The following is a 15,936-nucleotide window of genomic DNA, read 5'->3' as shown; positions in this document are numbered from 1 at the left end:
TGACATCATCAATTAACATCATAAAATATTGTCTTCTGCCACTAGAAATGGTTTGCGTAGGGGCCCACAAATCAGTGTGCGCTAGCTCCAATGGTGCTCGTGCCCTTCTAGAGTTTCTTGATTGAAAGGGCTACCTATATTGCTTGCTTTAAATGCAAGCTTCACATCTACCACTAGGCTTTACTATGTTTGGTAAACTTCTAACCATAACCTTCTTGAACAAAACACTCAAGCCAGCATAACCTAGATGTTGATACCTGAGATGCCAAAGTGTGAAGGAGTCTTGACTGACAGTGTTGAGGACTGATTCCTGCTGTATATTTTCCATGTTTGGGAGGTACAACTATGGATTGAGATGGGAAACACATCTCTATCCTCAATGAAAACATCGGGTATTTTGTCATGTGAACTGCTGCAACAACTTGCTCCCACTCATCATATATGATGCATTCACCTTTTTCCATCAGCACTTGTAACCATTTTGGATCAACTGTCCAACAATCATGTGATTGTGCTTTATGCCCAAGGCTAAATAGACATTTTCTATTTCCTTCTTCTCACCTTGCTTGGTGTCTTAATAGACCCTTTGCCCTCAACAGGACCTATTCCATTGTGACCCATTTTGATTTCAGACTTAACGTTTATATCAGTGAAGAACATAAACTTTCATTACCACTTCTATGGTTGCTACAATTGTTGTCCAAATGCCATCTTGACCAATATTGCACATGATGAAAATAGTTGACTGATTACCTTCAGCTACATTTTCATCAGTCACATTTGCACTTTATCTTGATCGATTCTTCTTCTTTTTCCAGCACACACTTGCATAATGACCAAACTTATGCCAGTAATAACATTCAACATTGCTCTTATCATACCTCTGATTTCAGCTGTTTTCCTTCTTTGCTTTTTTGGAGTTGGACAGAGAGTTGCTTGCTCCTTCATGGCTGTATGCTCGTTCTGAACTGTCTCCTCTAGAACTTCCTCATTTGGAGTTGCCTCTACCTTGGCCTCTTGATCTCCATCTAGTGTTGTTTCCATCTCTCTCCCTTCCTCTTTCATTGGCTTGAGCATTAAAAACCTGCTTTTGGGAAGAAGTTGTAGATCTATTTAGGAGCCACTCATGGGTTTGAAGAGAGCCCATTAGCTCATCTACTGTCAAAGTTGAGAGTTCATTGGCTTCTTTAATGGAAATCACTATTGTGCCAAATTTTGAGGGAAAACTTCTGAGGATTTTCTCCACAATACTCCTCTCTTCCATGGTTTCACCATTTGTTCTCAGTTTGTTTAAAAAACCACAAACTCCTGTGCAAAAATTAGAAATGGGCTCATTGCCCTTCATTTGAAGCATCTAAAGCTTCCTTTGATGCCTGAAAGAGATTTTGAGTCTCTTCAAATGGACTCAATATGCAGATGGCAATTCTCTGAAGGTTTGGCATTGTAGGCCCAAACATTTGCCATCATCTATCTAAAATAAGGAAAAGAAAAAAAATCAGTCTCATTTCCAATTTTAAGACTAAATTATAAAATCAAATTATGCAGTAACATATATTTTCACCTGGCTGCAATTCTGTGTGAGGGGCTTTGCACATTTGATTAACACTAAACAACTTCTCTGTTGCATTATCAAATGCCTTTATCTTGTGCAATGTTGTCATGCCCAAAATATAAGAGCAAAAACGCACACAATTTTTTTTATTTTATTTTATTTTATAGCAAAGACTATGATTCAATAAGATAATGCGGTCGATAGGGTTTAAGATACAGATAGACAAAGGTACTGAGAAGCTAAATGCAAGATCACCATAGATAAGTAATAGGTTTACGACTCAGTTTGATCATTTCGCAAAAGTGATTATTTGGGTGAACTGATAGTCTCTTAGCAAATCCATTAATGAAATTAGATGACTAATCTATTTAACTAAAGTCATAATTCATCAATTTGTTTTAATAATACAATTTAATTACGAGAAATAAATCACTAACCCTAAAGGTGATCTAATTGGCTAGTCCCTCTTATTAACTTAATAACTTGATCGACATTAAATTCTAAACCATTAAACATATAAGGGAATCCGAAACTCTAGAAGATCAAATAAAATTTTACTATTCAACCAAGCTAACTATGTGTATAACTTTAATCAAAACCTAAACTAACTCATTAACTTATTATTTACAATTGAAATTGAGACTAGGTTTAATTCAATTAAATCTATAAGTTAAACTAAGCTTTATTCCAAACTATTATAAATTTAAGTCAAATGTTAAAATGTCAATATTAAGATTAATCTAATTTATCTCCCCAATAGTATAAACTAGATAATAAAGCATTAAAGCTATTTTAATTAATATACATTAAATTCAACTCAAACTTTTAAATTAGATCTAATAATAACCTAACAATTAAGATACCATTCTATACTAACTTTATTAAGAACATCAGAGTTAAAGCCTAACTGACAACATAAGTATAATTATGAATAAAATAATATACCCTAAACTAACAAAATAAATAATTAATATTGAACTACAAATCAAATACCTACCTAGATTGCATACTAAAATATTATACTAATGCCACATATAACACCAAACTAAATTTCAAAAGAAATTTTATTACATCTACTTACTAATCTAAATTCAATCTAATGCTTAAACTTACTTGACAACTAATACACGACAAACAATAAAAAATAATAATATTAAACTACCCCTATAACTAACCTAGACTACAACTACTCATCACCCTAAGCTAACCTACACAAACTAATCCAAAATTACCCCTATAACTAACCTAAGTCCTACCCTCCCTCCCATGTCACAAGACAAGTGGGTCGCTTCCCTTTAGGACAGCGCGCTGCCCAATGGGGCCTGTTCGCTGACCTAAGCCTGTCAGCGCAGGCCTGCCTCATACCATTGCGTGTGTGAGGGTTGGGAAGGGTCAGTGCTTGGGGAAAGGGGATTGGGTAGTTAGGATGAAAGTTTGTAATGTATATATTTTTTTAAAACAAAATCAACACCAACCTCCCTTACTCCCCATGTCGATTTGACATACGTACTTGATGTGGCAGGTGGATGGGGTTACCCACGCCTAGCCCTTCAATAGGATAATAAAGCAAGGGTAAGGGAGAGAGAAGAGAGCATTAACTTTAAAAAGTTTATTAGGTGAATATGGTAGGAAATGTTAGGCAAAATAAATATAAATATTAAATTTAATATATTAAATATGTATACTTGCATCAACGGATTTGATTGTAGGATTACATTCATTTCTTATTTGATTTTGTGTTATTTTATTTCCTTTAGAAAAGAATCAATCCAGGAATATGCTCTGTGAACTTGGAGAAATAAAATTTCTCTCCATACACTTTCCAGAGAGCTTTTGCTCCTGGAGGTGCACAATTTATTTTTTTGAAGCCCTTTTTTTTTTGTCTAAGTAAAAATTTTCTCATTAAGCTATAATGTTTTGTTGTTGAGTAATTTAGTGTTCTCTATCCTTGTTATAACCTTGATTTCTTCTTAACAAGCATAATAATACAAGGGTATAAGTAAGGTTGTAATCTTTTGTCTTTCCTCCTAAAATTTATGTTTTATTAATCATTATATAACAAGGAATAGGATCCTATATTCAGATCTCAAGGTGATGCATAATTCTTGATCGAATTGATTGTGTCAATTATGAAACTTAACAATGAGAGAATTAACTTTGTGCTCACAATGTAGGATTTCCATTTCTTCTTAATACTTATAACATCAAATTGAAAACTTTAACATATCCAATTGCTTTTCATTACATAATTGAAAACTTGGAAATTCAGAATTCAAAGGCATTATCTAACGTTCTATTTTCTCCTAAACACATGCAAAAACTTGAAATCACATGAGAGCAATACAAGGAGCTTTTCATAATCTTATTTTTTTTCTATATTATTCATCCTGGTTCAAGGCTCCATTGGGAAAGAACCAGTAAAAAAACTTGATGTCTTTACCAATACATCAAAATTCAAGTACATTTTACATAATATTACAATTCAATTGAAATTTCTTCGAGGGCTTTCACAAGAGAACTTCTCCAATGTCTTCAATGCATCAAGGAAACCATGGGAGAGACAAGAACCAACATGGAGGTAAAACAACACAATGAGATGAACAATTCAAGCATGCATCCCAAACCCGGTTTGCACAATAGATCCAAACATAGGACTTGACTAGGGGGGAGGTGGATTTTCCCAATGGGAGATGTCAATCACTATACCATAACATGGCCCTTTCGGAGCTAAAACTTCAAGAATTTTCATTCTTTTACAAGGCCCTTTCGAGGCTACTATCACAAGGATGTTCATTCCTTTCCATATTCAAGATTTCACAATATCAACAAGGTATGTGATGACAAGTAGGGGCCCATACTCCCTACCCTCTTTCCCTCCTCTCACCATGAAAGGAGACTCTCACCATTGAGGTCCAACTAAAGCCCTACCCCTGTACATGGCCACTTCTTCCTAATCCAAGGGTGAGTGATGCCAAGACAATCCTCATGAAATCCTCTCAAAACACAAAACATCAAGCAAGCATGGAAATACCATCAAAAGAAAATAAGATAAGTTCCCTCCCAATTAACCCCAACACACAAGCAAGCAATACATAAACAACACAAAACCTTATGCAAGATTCAAACATGATTCAAGCATGAGCACATGAAGAACAACTCAAAGGAGTGAAGAACTCCTACCTTCACAAAGAGTGATGGCAAATGGTGGGTTGAGAAGAGCTTTCCTTTTTCTTCCTTCAATCTTCAAAACTTCCTCTAAAGCTAGAGGTTTGGGTGACAAAACCAAATTTCTCCAAAAATGCCTCTAAGTATGACCCTTAACTCAACTAGACTTCAAGTAAACTCAAGATGGAGTTTTGAGTCACCTACTCATGAAGGAGATAACCAATTTTCGCAATCAACCAAAAATAGAGTTTTTGAGTGACCTTAAAAGTCAACCAAGGAGGCTAAAGGGTTGAAAAATACTCCCCACCCATACCCTTACCCCTAAGGTGCTTAAATTTAATGTTTTTAGGCCTTAAAGACTTAATAATAGCAATTAAAAGCTAGAGGATGGTAAAACCAAATAACAACCTTTAAAGAATTACAATGCAAGATAGCACAAAATTAACAAGTGATTTAGTCCTGCCTTTCCATTGAGTTTTCTCGGCTAATTTTCTTGCACACTCATTGCACACATCAGTAGATCAAGAGATCACATGCATTATGTAAATTACGTATCAGAAAAATCATATAAATTAAGGCATCCATTTCCTAATAATCAATTTGTTTATCTAATTCTACTCATATTTCCAACCTTTAGAATTGCATAATCAATGTGTTAGTTTGCATCCATTTATTTCATCCTTATACATGTTCATAAAGCATTAAATGACGAAATCAAATAACTGAAGTAAAGCATCACACATTGTAAAATAGCATAATAGTGTTCAGTGCATCAAATAATGTTCTGACATATCGAGTCATGAGTATCAAAATGATAATGTATCATTGATGCTAGGATGGGTCGGGGCGAGGCCTCACAAGTGTAGTTCTGGTATCAGCAGAATACATCTTCTTTACCACTTAATAGAACCCACCAAGAACTGCCTTATCCGCTTGGAAATCATGGCGGAAATGATATGCCGGATTGAGGTAATAAGTGGCTGTATGGATGAGCCTGTGAAGTTGGAGGTGTCATCTTTACATTCTGTTTTTATGTTTTTTAGGCACAAAACTTTATTTCCGCCGGTTGAGTTCCATCATTAGGACTTGGAGAGTCAGTCTCTGACTCATGACCTGCCATGACTCAATGATTCACATCCCTGACTCGGTCCAGTCCGAGCCCCTGTGACTCCTCCGGGGTTACACAGCTCATGATTCACTGAATCTGGGCCAGTCATGGCGAGTTTTGGAACTCTAGAATTGTGCATTGTTCCCTTTCCTTCCGTAGCCTTTCCAGGAGCATGGTTAGCCTAATTTCTTATCCTTGTAGGCTAGTTATTCATTTTTGAAGGGATGCTAGACAGTAGCAGACTTTATGGTGAAAAGGGAAAATTTAATAGAATTATCTCATTTATTATAAATTTATAAAATAATGGTGACTACTTTAAGTGCTAATGTTCATTTGATGATATTTGAGTGCTCATATTGTAACGCTGAAGAGAGGGCACATTTGAAAATATAAAGGCAGAAGCTTCATTGGGTCAGGGATGGGAGTTTTGAACATTGAAACTACTTTTCTTTTCTCAAGTCTGCAACTGTTTTAGGGGCAAAAATCCATAAAACAAAGATTGGATGCAAACCCAATCTCTGCTTCTGGATTCACCATTGAACACATCGATTATTGCTGAAACTTGAAAGTATGCGATGGAGAGACAGGATTGTTTTAAGGTGTTTTAGATTAAGAGATAAGTCTGCGAGTTAGGAAGTTTGGAGCTGTGAAAGGGTTGGAGTCATGGAGTCTTTGATTGCCGTCAATGTGCTGTGACGTGTAACCCGACTTACAGGGTGCTATTGTGGATTTCTGTTCTGTATGCTGTGAGGAACTTTAAAGGTTGCCAACGTGTGGCTTTCATCAATCAAAAAGGGAGGCCCATTGCTGGAAATCTACAGGTCGAGGAGTATTGACTGGGTGTTGACCTTTGGCTCAGGAGTCAATCTTCAGTAGATTGTCATTGTTTCTTCTTGCATGCAGTCCTTGGCACGATTAGCATTGATTCCGCCGTGACAAACTCAGAGGGTGCCAATATTATCAAAAATTCGCCGAACTTCATTGCAAGGTTTGTAGTTACTGATTCTAGGTGTTATTTTCTATCATATCAAACTGCTGTGCTTTATGGTTTGTTCCTTTGTAAAAAACTTTATGAAGAACTGTATATCTTGTGGCTGTGAGCTTATGCATGAATAAAATCTTCATCAAGTATGCTTTCCTGGAAATAATGTTTGTCATTATGAGAATGTTTTCTGGAGAAATATTTGTAAATTAATAATGTCATTGCTATTAGGACTGGGAAGGAAGTAGTATTCTATTTATTGCTGGATTGTGTACACAGTGCTAGTTTTGTAATTTGTATGACAACTATTGCAGATAAATGAGAAGCTGCTGGTTAAACAAACTCTCAAACCTATTTCCTTAGTAATCAATTGATCTCAAGAAATTCAGGAAAACTAATTCATACCATGAAAAATGATTGACAGAAAAACCTCTCAAGATTAAAGGGGTTCTTGGTGTGTGAGATTAATCAGGAATATTACATATTGATTGGTGATAATTTGATTGCTTGTTTATTCACTTTGTTGAATTGATCTTTGCTAATTGACAGATTGTTTGATTCAACCTTTGCTGATTGATAGATTGCTTGACTTTGTGATGAATTAATTACTAATTAGTGATGATGCATTGATGTTTTCTTGGAATGATCTGCCCTTTATAATTACAAGTGAAAGGGTCGCCACCTTTCATAAGATTTGAGTCACCACTTTTCTTGTTGCCTTTGAGAATAATAAATAATTCTCGCAATTGATCCTCCTTTTTGATTCCATGCCCTTCTTCAAAGAATTTCTTTTGCATCCCCTTTGAGTTTAGGGAGTCGGACCCTTTCATTTGTTAATGCCCATATGAAAGGGTAAACCCTTTGGTTATGAAAATATACATTTGTTTGACAAACACTGCTGCCCCTTTCACTTCCTATCTCTCACCTCTCAAATCTGTCTTTACTACCATTAAATCTGCACATATCCCATTTAAGATCTGCCTATCTTCTTTTTCTGAATCTACATATCTTATTTTCTTCTTTCCTGTTTAATGTTTATTTCAGATCCCTCCTGATACTTCTGCTTTGAATCTGCTCTAGATCTCCCCTACTCCTTTTTTACCCATTCCATTTGATCTTCCTCCTTTGTGTCTTCTCATGCAAGGGAGAGGTCACACCTCTTAATCATCTCTGCCTTTTGGCAAGAGTCACAACCCTTCATGATTTAAACCCTTTTGAAGAGTCACAAAACTTCATGATTACAACTCTTTCAAAGAGTCACAAACCTTCATGATTACAAACCTTTCGAAGAGTCATAACTCTTCTTAATGACAACAACCCTTTTTAAAAGTCACAACCCTTTCAAAATGTCACAACGCTTCATAATCACAACCCTTTCAAAAAGTCACAACGCTTCATAATCACAACCCTTTCAAAGAGCCACAACCCTTTCGAACAGTCACAACCCTTCATAATGACAACCCTTCATCTTTTTAAAATCGCTTCCTTATTTTCCTCCCTTTCCTTTCCCTCAATCCTTCCTTAATTCCCATGCTCCACTCTTTCTTCCTCCTCCCCTTTTCCCATAAAATAAATTCCTCTTCTCTCCCTTTTATACCTCTCATTTGAGGGAGACACAACTTTTATTCATGCCCTTTGACTGTTTGTTTAACTGAACTAAATTTTAATTGTTTTTAATTTTTTTCTTAAATATTTTTGATTGAATGATTATTGTTTATCATTTAATCCCATTTCAAGAAGGGGACATGACAATATCTCTCACCACTGAAACCAATCTTTGCCAAAGGGTTTTCATCCTATGACCACATTGCTGAACATAAGTCAGCAATGAACAATTCAAAGTAATCAAATGAGCTTTCAGAACCTTCTTTTAAAACCCTCCTAGAACTTTCCAGAACTTCAGTTATATAAATAATTTTGTTAAATATTAATGTCTTTTTTCATATAAAGCTACTTTATAATATCTTTTTTTATAATCCCGCACACAAAGTGACCAACTTTATAAATTTTCCATTGACACAAAACAAAGTTTATTAAATAATGAAGGTTCAGCTTCTGATTAATCCTAAGAAGCTTAGGACTATTTTAAAATTCAAGAAGTCTGAAATATCCTAGGGGAATTAAATAGGCTAAAAGAGACTTCCAGCTGCTCAGCGGAAGGGGACATTACAAAATAAAACGATTATTTATGAGTGTTGAATGAAAGGTTTCCCACACACAAGTTTCTCCATCACACTCCATTTGAATTCTTCTCTCTCCCCGTTTCATTACTTTAACTCACTTTTTGAAAATGAGTGTTGGAAAGAGTTTATCATCTAAATTTATTGCATATGAATATTTAAGTGATGAAAACCAACTTATCAAAAGAAAAGGCACTAGATGATGTAATTTGTATGGCAAAGTGGATAATTTTAGGTGTATTAGTTTTTCAGAATACATGTCAAATGGTAAATTTTAATGCATTGAACATTCTGATTAAGTGCATAACAATGGAATAAAGACCTCAGCATAGATGGAAAAATGAAAATAGATGAGCTTCAGAGTTATGATGAAAATGATGATTAGTGATTCTCATTTGGGGGTTTCTTCCAAATTTTCAAATTGACATTTCTTACATGAGGGCTAATATGGCAATTTGAAGCAAAAGGAAGACAAGAACTATATTCAGAAGCACATAAAACCATAGTACTTGAACCCTAATGGGATTGTCATCTTTTTAAGCTCCTTCAAGTAAATCTAGAATGTACTGGAAGATCGGTGAGTTGCACAGCATAATATTCCTATCTCCCCATGTCTATGGGATTGGATGCCCTTTTTGTATTTCTCCTTTCCATGGGATATAATGTGAAGATTTATAGCTGCATATGCAAGATGTTGAACTGTTATTGACTACAGTACTTATCCCTTATAACAGAATAATCCATCACCATGCTACTTATTTTTTGACATGTTCAACTTTTTCTCTTATTTCAAAGAATGTGAAGGACGATGTAGCAAAGTTTTATTTGGAAACAACCTGATCTTTCTCCTTTTATGGAGATACCTTTTTCCTCTCAAATAAACTACCCTAGCACTGGTCATTGTGTATACATATTAACTTGATTGTAGGGATGCATTAGAGAGGGAAGTTTAAAATTTATTGCATCTCGATAAAGTACATCCTGATTTTTATGGAGTTTTGTGTTATAGGTTGCAAACAAAGGTAATATTTTCTGTAATAATCCTTTATTTTTGGAGGTGCAGAAAGCAGGAAAAAGTTGAAACATGTCCTTTATCATCTAAAACATGGAGGAGAACTACTATATTTGATCCTTCAATATTACCAAGAACAGTTTATCTAATCTGCCTTTTCTTGCGCATTTTGCTTCAAAACCATACAAATCACCGAATGAGATGACATACACCTCAATAGCATCTTCCCATTAATTTTATAATGTAACTCATATGTTTTGAGTCCCTTTGACCTACTTTGTGTATTTTGCGGACATTAATGATTTTTATTTTATTCTACTTGTCAGGAAATTATAGATATGGTTGCCAACAGTCAGGGAACTTCCCTGATACAATATGTTATGTCAAAGTTCTCAGTCTAGCTATTTTTAAGAGTCAAGACAAACTTCCAGAAGACTTTTCAATTTGACGCAGGCAGATTAGGATATGTTTTTTGTGATCTCTATCTGAGCGGATTCAGTAAAACTAAACTTTAAAGACTTGCTGTCAGTAATCAAGACTTTTCTTGTTTTGGAAAGACAGATGTTAGACATTCTTTGTGGAAGAGAGCTCTCAGCCTTAACTAGAACTCAATTCTTGTCAGAACTATGAGTTGAACATGTTACGTCCATTGTCAATAGTCAATGCTTTTAGAAAATACATAATCTTCTTACAGATTGGTTCTAAAGTGGTTGCTCTAACTATCTTTTTGTCTTCCATGAGAGGGCTGTTAATTGATATGCCTGATCTAAATTTGCTTATTTGTAAAGTGGTGTGAGATGCATGGATATTTATTAGAAAAAATTATTGAAATAAATAATCAAATTTTATAATATAACCTCAAGCCTTTTCTTTTAATCATTATTGTGTTTTGGGGCCACCCTTGGCATAGTTTACATTGTAAATACATTGTCAACTTGCTACCTCATGTTTTCAATTGTACTGATGTTGAGTACGATCAACATCTTTGGTGTGAATTTTTGAACATTCTAACTGATAATATTTGGCAGGTTGTTGTTTTACTGCTTACTGAAATTACTCCTAAGAGCATAGCTGTACATAATGCAACAGAAGTGGCGCGATTTGTGGTAAGGCTGTATTCTTTGAAATCCTGCAGATGCTAAGGCATGGCTTTTTACATCATGGTCTTGAGACAATAATATTGGGCACATGCTTTAAAAAAAGCCCATGTCAGTTGATAACAATGTGCAGAGAGGACATGATTGGCAATAAATGCATTCTGTTTCTTACAGAAGATTGGTTTTATGATAGCTCTTATAAGGGCAGTTTTCTTTGACTTTTGCTGCAGGTAAGGCCAGTGGCCTTAATTTCTTTAGTGTTGTATCCAGTAGGTCAGGTTTGCACAGCTTTATCTGTGGGTATGTTGAAGATCTTGGGACTGAAGAGCAGAAGGTACTAATTACTATACGATTCCAGAGTATGCCAATTATGTTTAATTCTTCCAAATCTGTTCTCTATACTACTTCATCATTACCTTTTTAATTTATGCACACATAGTACTGTATGAAATAGATAGGTATGTATTTAATAGGACCTTCTTGCATCACTTTGAATCTGTGCATGTGATGTGAACCAGGTAGAATTTCTTTCTCTTCCGTTTTCCTCCGCAAGCAGCATTTGTTATCAGCAAAATTTTGGCAAGCCTTTTATGTGATTGTTATTTAACTACATAGGTAGACTTTTGTAAGTTTAATTTTATATTATTTAAGCTCACCCTTTCCCTTTTGGAACTTTATTTATAAGAGTCTATATGAAAGGGTTGCAGGTTCAATAGTCCTTCGATATAGAGCTCACCATATTAAAAGAATTTGATGTATTCAGAACATATCCCAGTTTAATTCAGTAGCTGAAACACTTCCTGACATTGTATCCACTTCCATCAGCAACTTATATATTGTTCTAGTGATAAAATTTACACTTTCTTCAAAGATTACTTAATTGCCCATGTTATGATTAGTGAGCTGATTATTTGAATTTTGAATTGATAATTGGTCCTTGCTTTAGGTAAAATAGGGAGACATGGGCCAAAAGTTTTACAATTTTGTAAAAGCTAGAATATTTGTGCTTGATATTTTTATTATTTGTCATTTAAAACTGCTATATTGATATCTTTCCTTGTAGCGAACCCCTTGTCACTGAGGATGAGCTCAAACTTATGTTGAGGGGTGCAGAGCTGAGTGGGGCAATCGAAGAAGAAGAGCAGGTGTGTCATTTTTGTCACTCTTTTTAACTTTCTTAAGGTAAGAGGGCACAGATGTGTGCAAAGATGGCAAAGCTATGGTTCTTTCTTGTAGTTGTGAGTTAAGAGTATACTGATGATATGCTATTCTTTTTATTTGTGAAGGACATGATTGAGAATGTTTTAGATTTCAAGGACACTTCTGTAGGAAAAGTGATGACTCCTTTGGTAGATGTAGTTGCTATTGATGTTGATGCCACCTTGATGGAATTTCGTAACCTTTGGGTGACCTACCAATATTCCAGGTACATTTCCTTCGTAATGAGGGCCATCTACTGTTTTACTACTGTCAAGGCATTTTGCTCTTGGAAATGCACTCACAATTAGCATACTGCTATATCTTAACTTCTAGGGTACCTGTTTTTGAACGGCGTGTTGATAACATTGTTGGAATTGCATATGCAATGGACATGCTGGATTATGTTGAACAGGCATGTACTGTTAGATGATACCTAATAACTTTCAACATATTGATACATAATAACACATTTGGTCTTTAGTATTGATAATTGAATTTTTATAGGATGCTTTAGGAGACTAGTTTTTTTTCTCTTTTGGTTCTTTGGTAGGTTTCTCAAATTAGCTTTTAAGGAAATTGGTTGTAAATACCAAATAGGGTTTACATCCTGGCTATGAATTTTCTTGTTATATGAACATCAAGATATGTGATACTGACATAATTGATGGCTTCTGTTGAGTGTAGGCAGAGCTGTTGCAAAAGCTAACAGTTGGGCATATTGCACACAAGCCTGCCTATTTTGTTCCTGGTATATGATCTTAGGTTCTTAGTTGTACACTGTATAGTTGTGTATGGAAATTCATGCTCAATTTAAGAGCATAGAAAGAGAAAGGAGATCAACTTTTGTATTGTACCATCTATTATTAATTGAGTTCTCTATTAGCAACATAAGTTGCCCTGATTCAAGACTCCAAGTTATAGCAGTTGAAGTTCTTTACACTTTTTAATTGAATTTTGAAACATATATTGCTTAGATATCCGTAATGGTGAGGCTGTTTGTATAGTCATAGTGTCTTGCAAGGTTGTGGGTGGATTTTGACATTGTAAATTGATATTTTATTCAGATTCTATGTCAATTTGGAGGTTGCTGAGGGAGTTCAGAATAAGGAAGGTTCACATGGCAATTGTTCTCAATGAATATGGTGGAACGATAGGAGTAAGCTGTTCATAATTCATTTGTGTCCTCCAAACAACTCTTTATATGACTGCTCTTTGAATTCAATTTGTAGGTATGAAAAGTCCCAGGTACTAAAGTGTACAATATTTCCAATAATATAATGAGGATTTTGGTGCACTTACTTAAAAGAAAATTCTGGTTATTGTTGGTTCACAAAGTCTCTTCATCTCTAGTCTCCAAAAACTCCCAAAACTTACTGTTAAGCCTAAAAACATACATATAATGAGGTTTTTGGTGCACTTGCTCAATAGGAAATACTGGCTACTGCTGGTTCACAAAGTCTCTTTTCTATGATCACTAATCTCCAAAGACACCCAAAACTTACTCCTAAGCCTACAAATATGCATTTATCTCTATAGTCTAAAAACATTACGAAGATTACCCTGTTTTAACTCTCTAATTCAAAATTAGTGATTAGCTGATAGCTGTTCTGTATCCCCCAACAAAATCAGAACAGTTGAAAGAATTTAGACTGTGATTTATAAATTTGCAGCAACAGGGGTTGTCTGCATCAGAAAAGAATCACAAAATTTGCTTGCTTTGTGGAACGAGTCTTCTCAGTTCTTGTGCATATTTTTTGGAATCACATGAGACAAATTCCAATAGGTGAGCACTATTAAGTTAACTTTGCTAAGTCTTCAAGAATATGTTGATTCCTCATTCTCCTCTTTACTTTACATGACAAGGGTTGATCTTAGTCATAGCAAGGTCACGGGAAGCCTTCCACTTTGTTATTTCATTTTATTTGGAATGTATCTTTTGTCCTTGCTTTTGAGAATTCTCTGGTGCCAGGGAATGACAGTGCATTCCTATTTTTAGCAAAAAATAAAGGGATGTGCAGCATTTGTTTAAAAAAAGAGAGAAGTTCCTGTCTGTACACATCACTCTCAAAGTGTCAGATTTTACAGTGGCTATAATGATTAATGTTTGAAAGCTTGCAATATCTGTCTATGCTGACTTTACAGTGTCTGCTGCAGACTACTGGGGCTACATGGTGTTTGAAACTAGTCGTCTACTTTGTGATAGACCTACCAGACAATTATGATTCTTTCAATGATTTCCTCAGGAAATTCTGATTTCTTCTTCTTGTAAATATTATGTCTGGGAAGAAAAAGATGAGGTGTATTGTATTCTTTAGATTGTTACTTTGGGTCTTAAAACTAGTCATAGATTGGCATCTATTGTTCAATTTATCAATTCTAAAGGTGTGGGGTGTCATTGCATGTCACGAGCTTATTCGATTGCTTCAGCTTGATGAAGTTTGTATTGTGTAGATTGACACTTACTGTTTTGCCAAAGATGTGGGATTTAGGAAACTGTCTTGTTGTTAGACTTTAGTGCTTTCTCTGTTGGTATACCTCTTCTTTTGTTAATTTTTTTTTGTCGGATTATGGTCATGGTCTATTCTGGTACTCTTGATCTGTGTATTATAGGTCTTAATTGATTTTCACATGTCTTATGAAATTATGTCTAGTTGGCTGTTCTGATCCTTCTTGGGTTTCACAATATTAACATGACACTTGTGAAGTTGTGTACCATTGAACTGGACCTATGAGTCATCTGAATGCATTCAATAGGGATTTGAGATGAGCTTAAGTTTCCTGCAACAATCATATGATTTTAGGTAAATGCATTTATATAGTAATTGTAGAAAAAATCACTATATTTACATACACATATCATGGAAAAACTAAAAGCACATGAAAGACTAAGCAAATGAATGTGGGTTTTGGGACAATTTACAGCAAGCTGACATTTTGAAAAATCCTTGTAGGCACCCATATCCAGTGCTACTTCTAGATAGTCTTTGAGGCGGAGAATGGATCTGTTGTAGATTTAGCTAGTGTCACTGCTTATTCTGCTGCAATAAGTGCTTGTTAAGGTCAATATACTTTATTACAGTATTGAGCATGAATCTTCTACAGGTTTTTCAACTGAAATCATTCTATTTTCAAGATCAAAAACTTAGTCAAGTATTGTTGCCTAACTAGCTTGACATATATTGTCTTGAACTCCAAATGCACTCTAGAAACAGAGTTTCCAACTTCAACAGATGGGGCATTGGACACACCTATTGCACTCTTATGTAGGCGAAGTTTGTGAATGCTTTATAAGGCTAAACTAGGAGTAAAAATCTATTGCTCTTGGTCAGGGAATGCATCTAGTTTTGATATTTGTCTGAAGGTCAATTCAACTTTGTTGGTTTTGCCCTCTTCCTTGATAGCATTCTACTGTTCAATCCTTTTTGTAAAGTGGTCCACGAGCAATTATTTGCTTTTGAATAAGTGCATCTTTTATTATTGGAGAGAATAAATGATTTACCGGGAGCATTAAAAGGACTATCTCTCCTTGCATAGGCAAGAAAGGAAACCGCCCATGCCGTAGTCCAATGAGCAAAGAACTCATAGAAATGAAAGCACTGGTGCCTGTGGCTCAGTGAGCAAAGAACTCATATTTCTCTGA

The 15,936-nt window shown here is 35.2% G+C and overlaps 1 protein-coding gene across 2 annotated transcripts in view; it reads left to right on the top strand.

Annotated features, from left to right (window-relative positions):
* LOC149566786 (DUF21 domain-containing protein At1g55930, chloroplastic-like) overlaps window positions 1-15,936 on the top strand; it is a 95,498-nt gene that overhangs the window by 21,680 nt on the left and 57,882 nt on the right. For both annotated transcript variants that reach the window (XM_089820100.1, XM_089820099.1), the window contains exons 4-10: window positions 11,028-11,105; window positions 11,327-11,430; window positions 12,160-12,241; window positions 12,383-12,522; window positions 12,630-12,712; window positions 12,985-13,044; window positions 13,361-13,452. In XM_089820100.1, coding sequence (XP_089676226.1) covers window positions 11,028-11,105; window positions 11,327-11,430; window positions 12,160-12,241; window positions 12,383-12,522; window positions 12,630-12,712; window positions 12,985-12,986 — 489 coding nt within the window. In that variant the 3' untranslated portion in view covers window positions 12,987-13,044; window positions 13,361-13,452. The remainder of the gene's footprint in view (window positions 1-11,027; window positions 11,106-11,326; window positions 11,431-12,159; window positions 12,242-12,382; window positions 12,523-12,629; window positions 12,713-12,984; window positions 13,045-13,360; window positions 13,453-15,936) is intronic.

This window comes from Cupressus sempervirens, chromosome 3 (genome assembly GCF_028749045.1).
Source record: "Cupressus sempervirens isolate cs-2001-9-10 chromosome 3, ASM2874904v1, whole genome shotgun sequence".
NCBI classification, from domain to species: domain Eukaryota; kingdom Viridiplantae; phylum Streptophyta; class Pinopsida; order Cupressales; family Cupressaceae; genus Cupressus; species Cupressus sempervirens.
The sequence above is the reverse complement of the archived record's forward strand: the minus strand, read 5'-3'. Positions and strand labels throughout refer to the sequence as shown.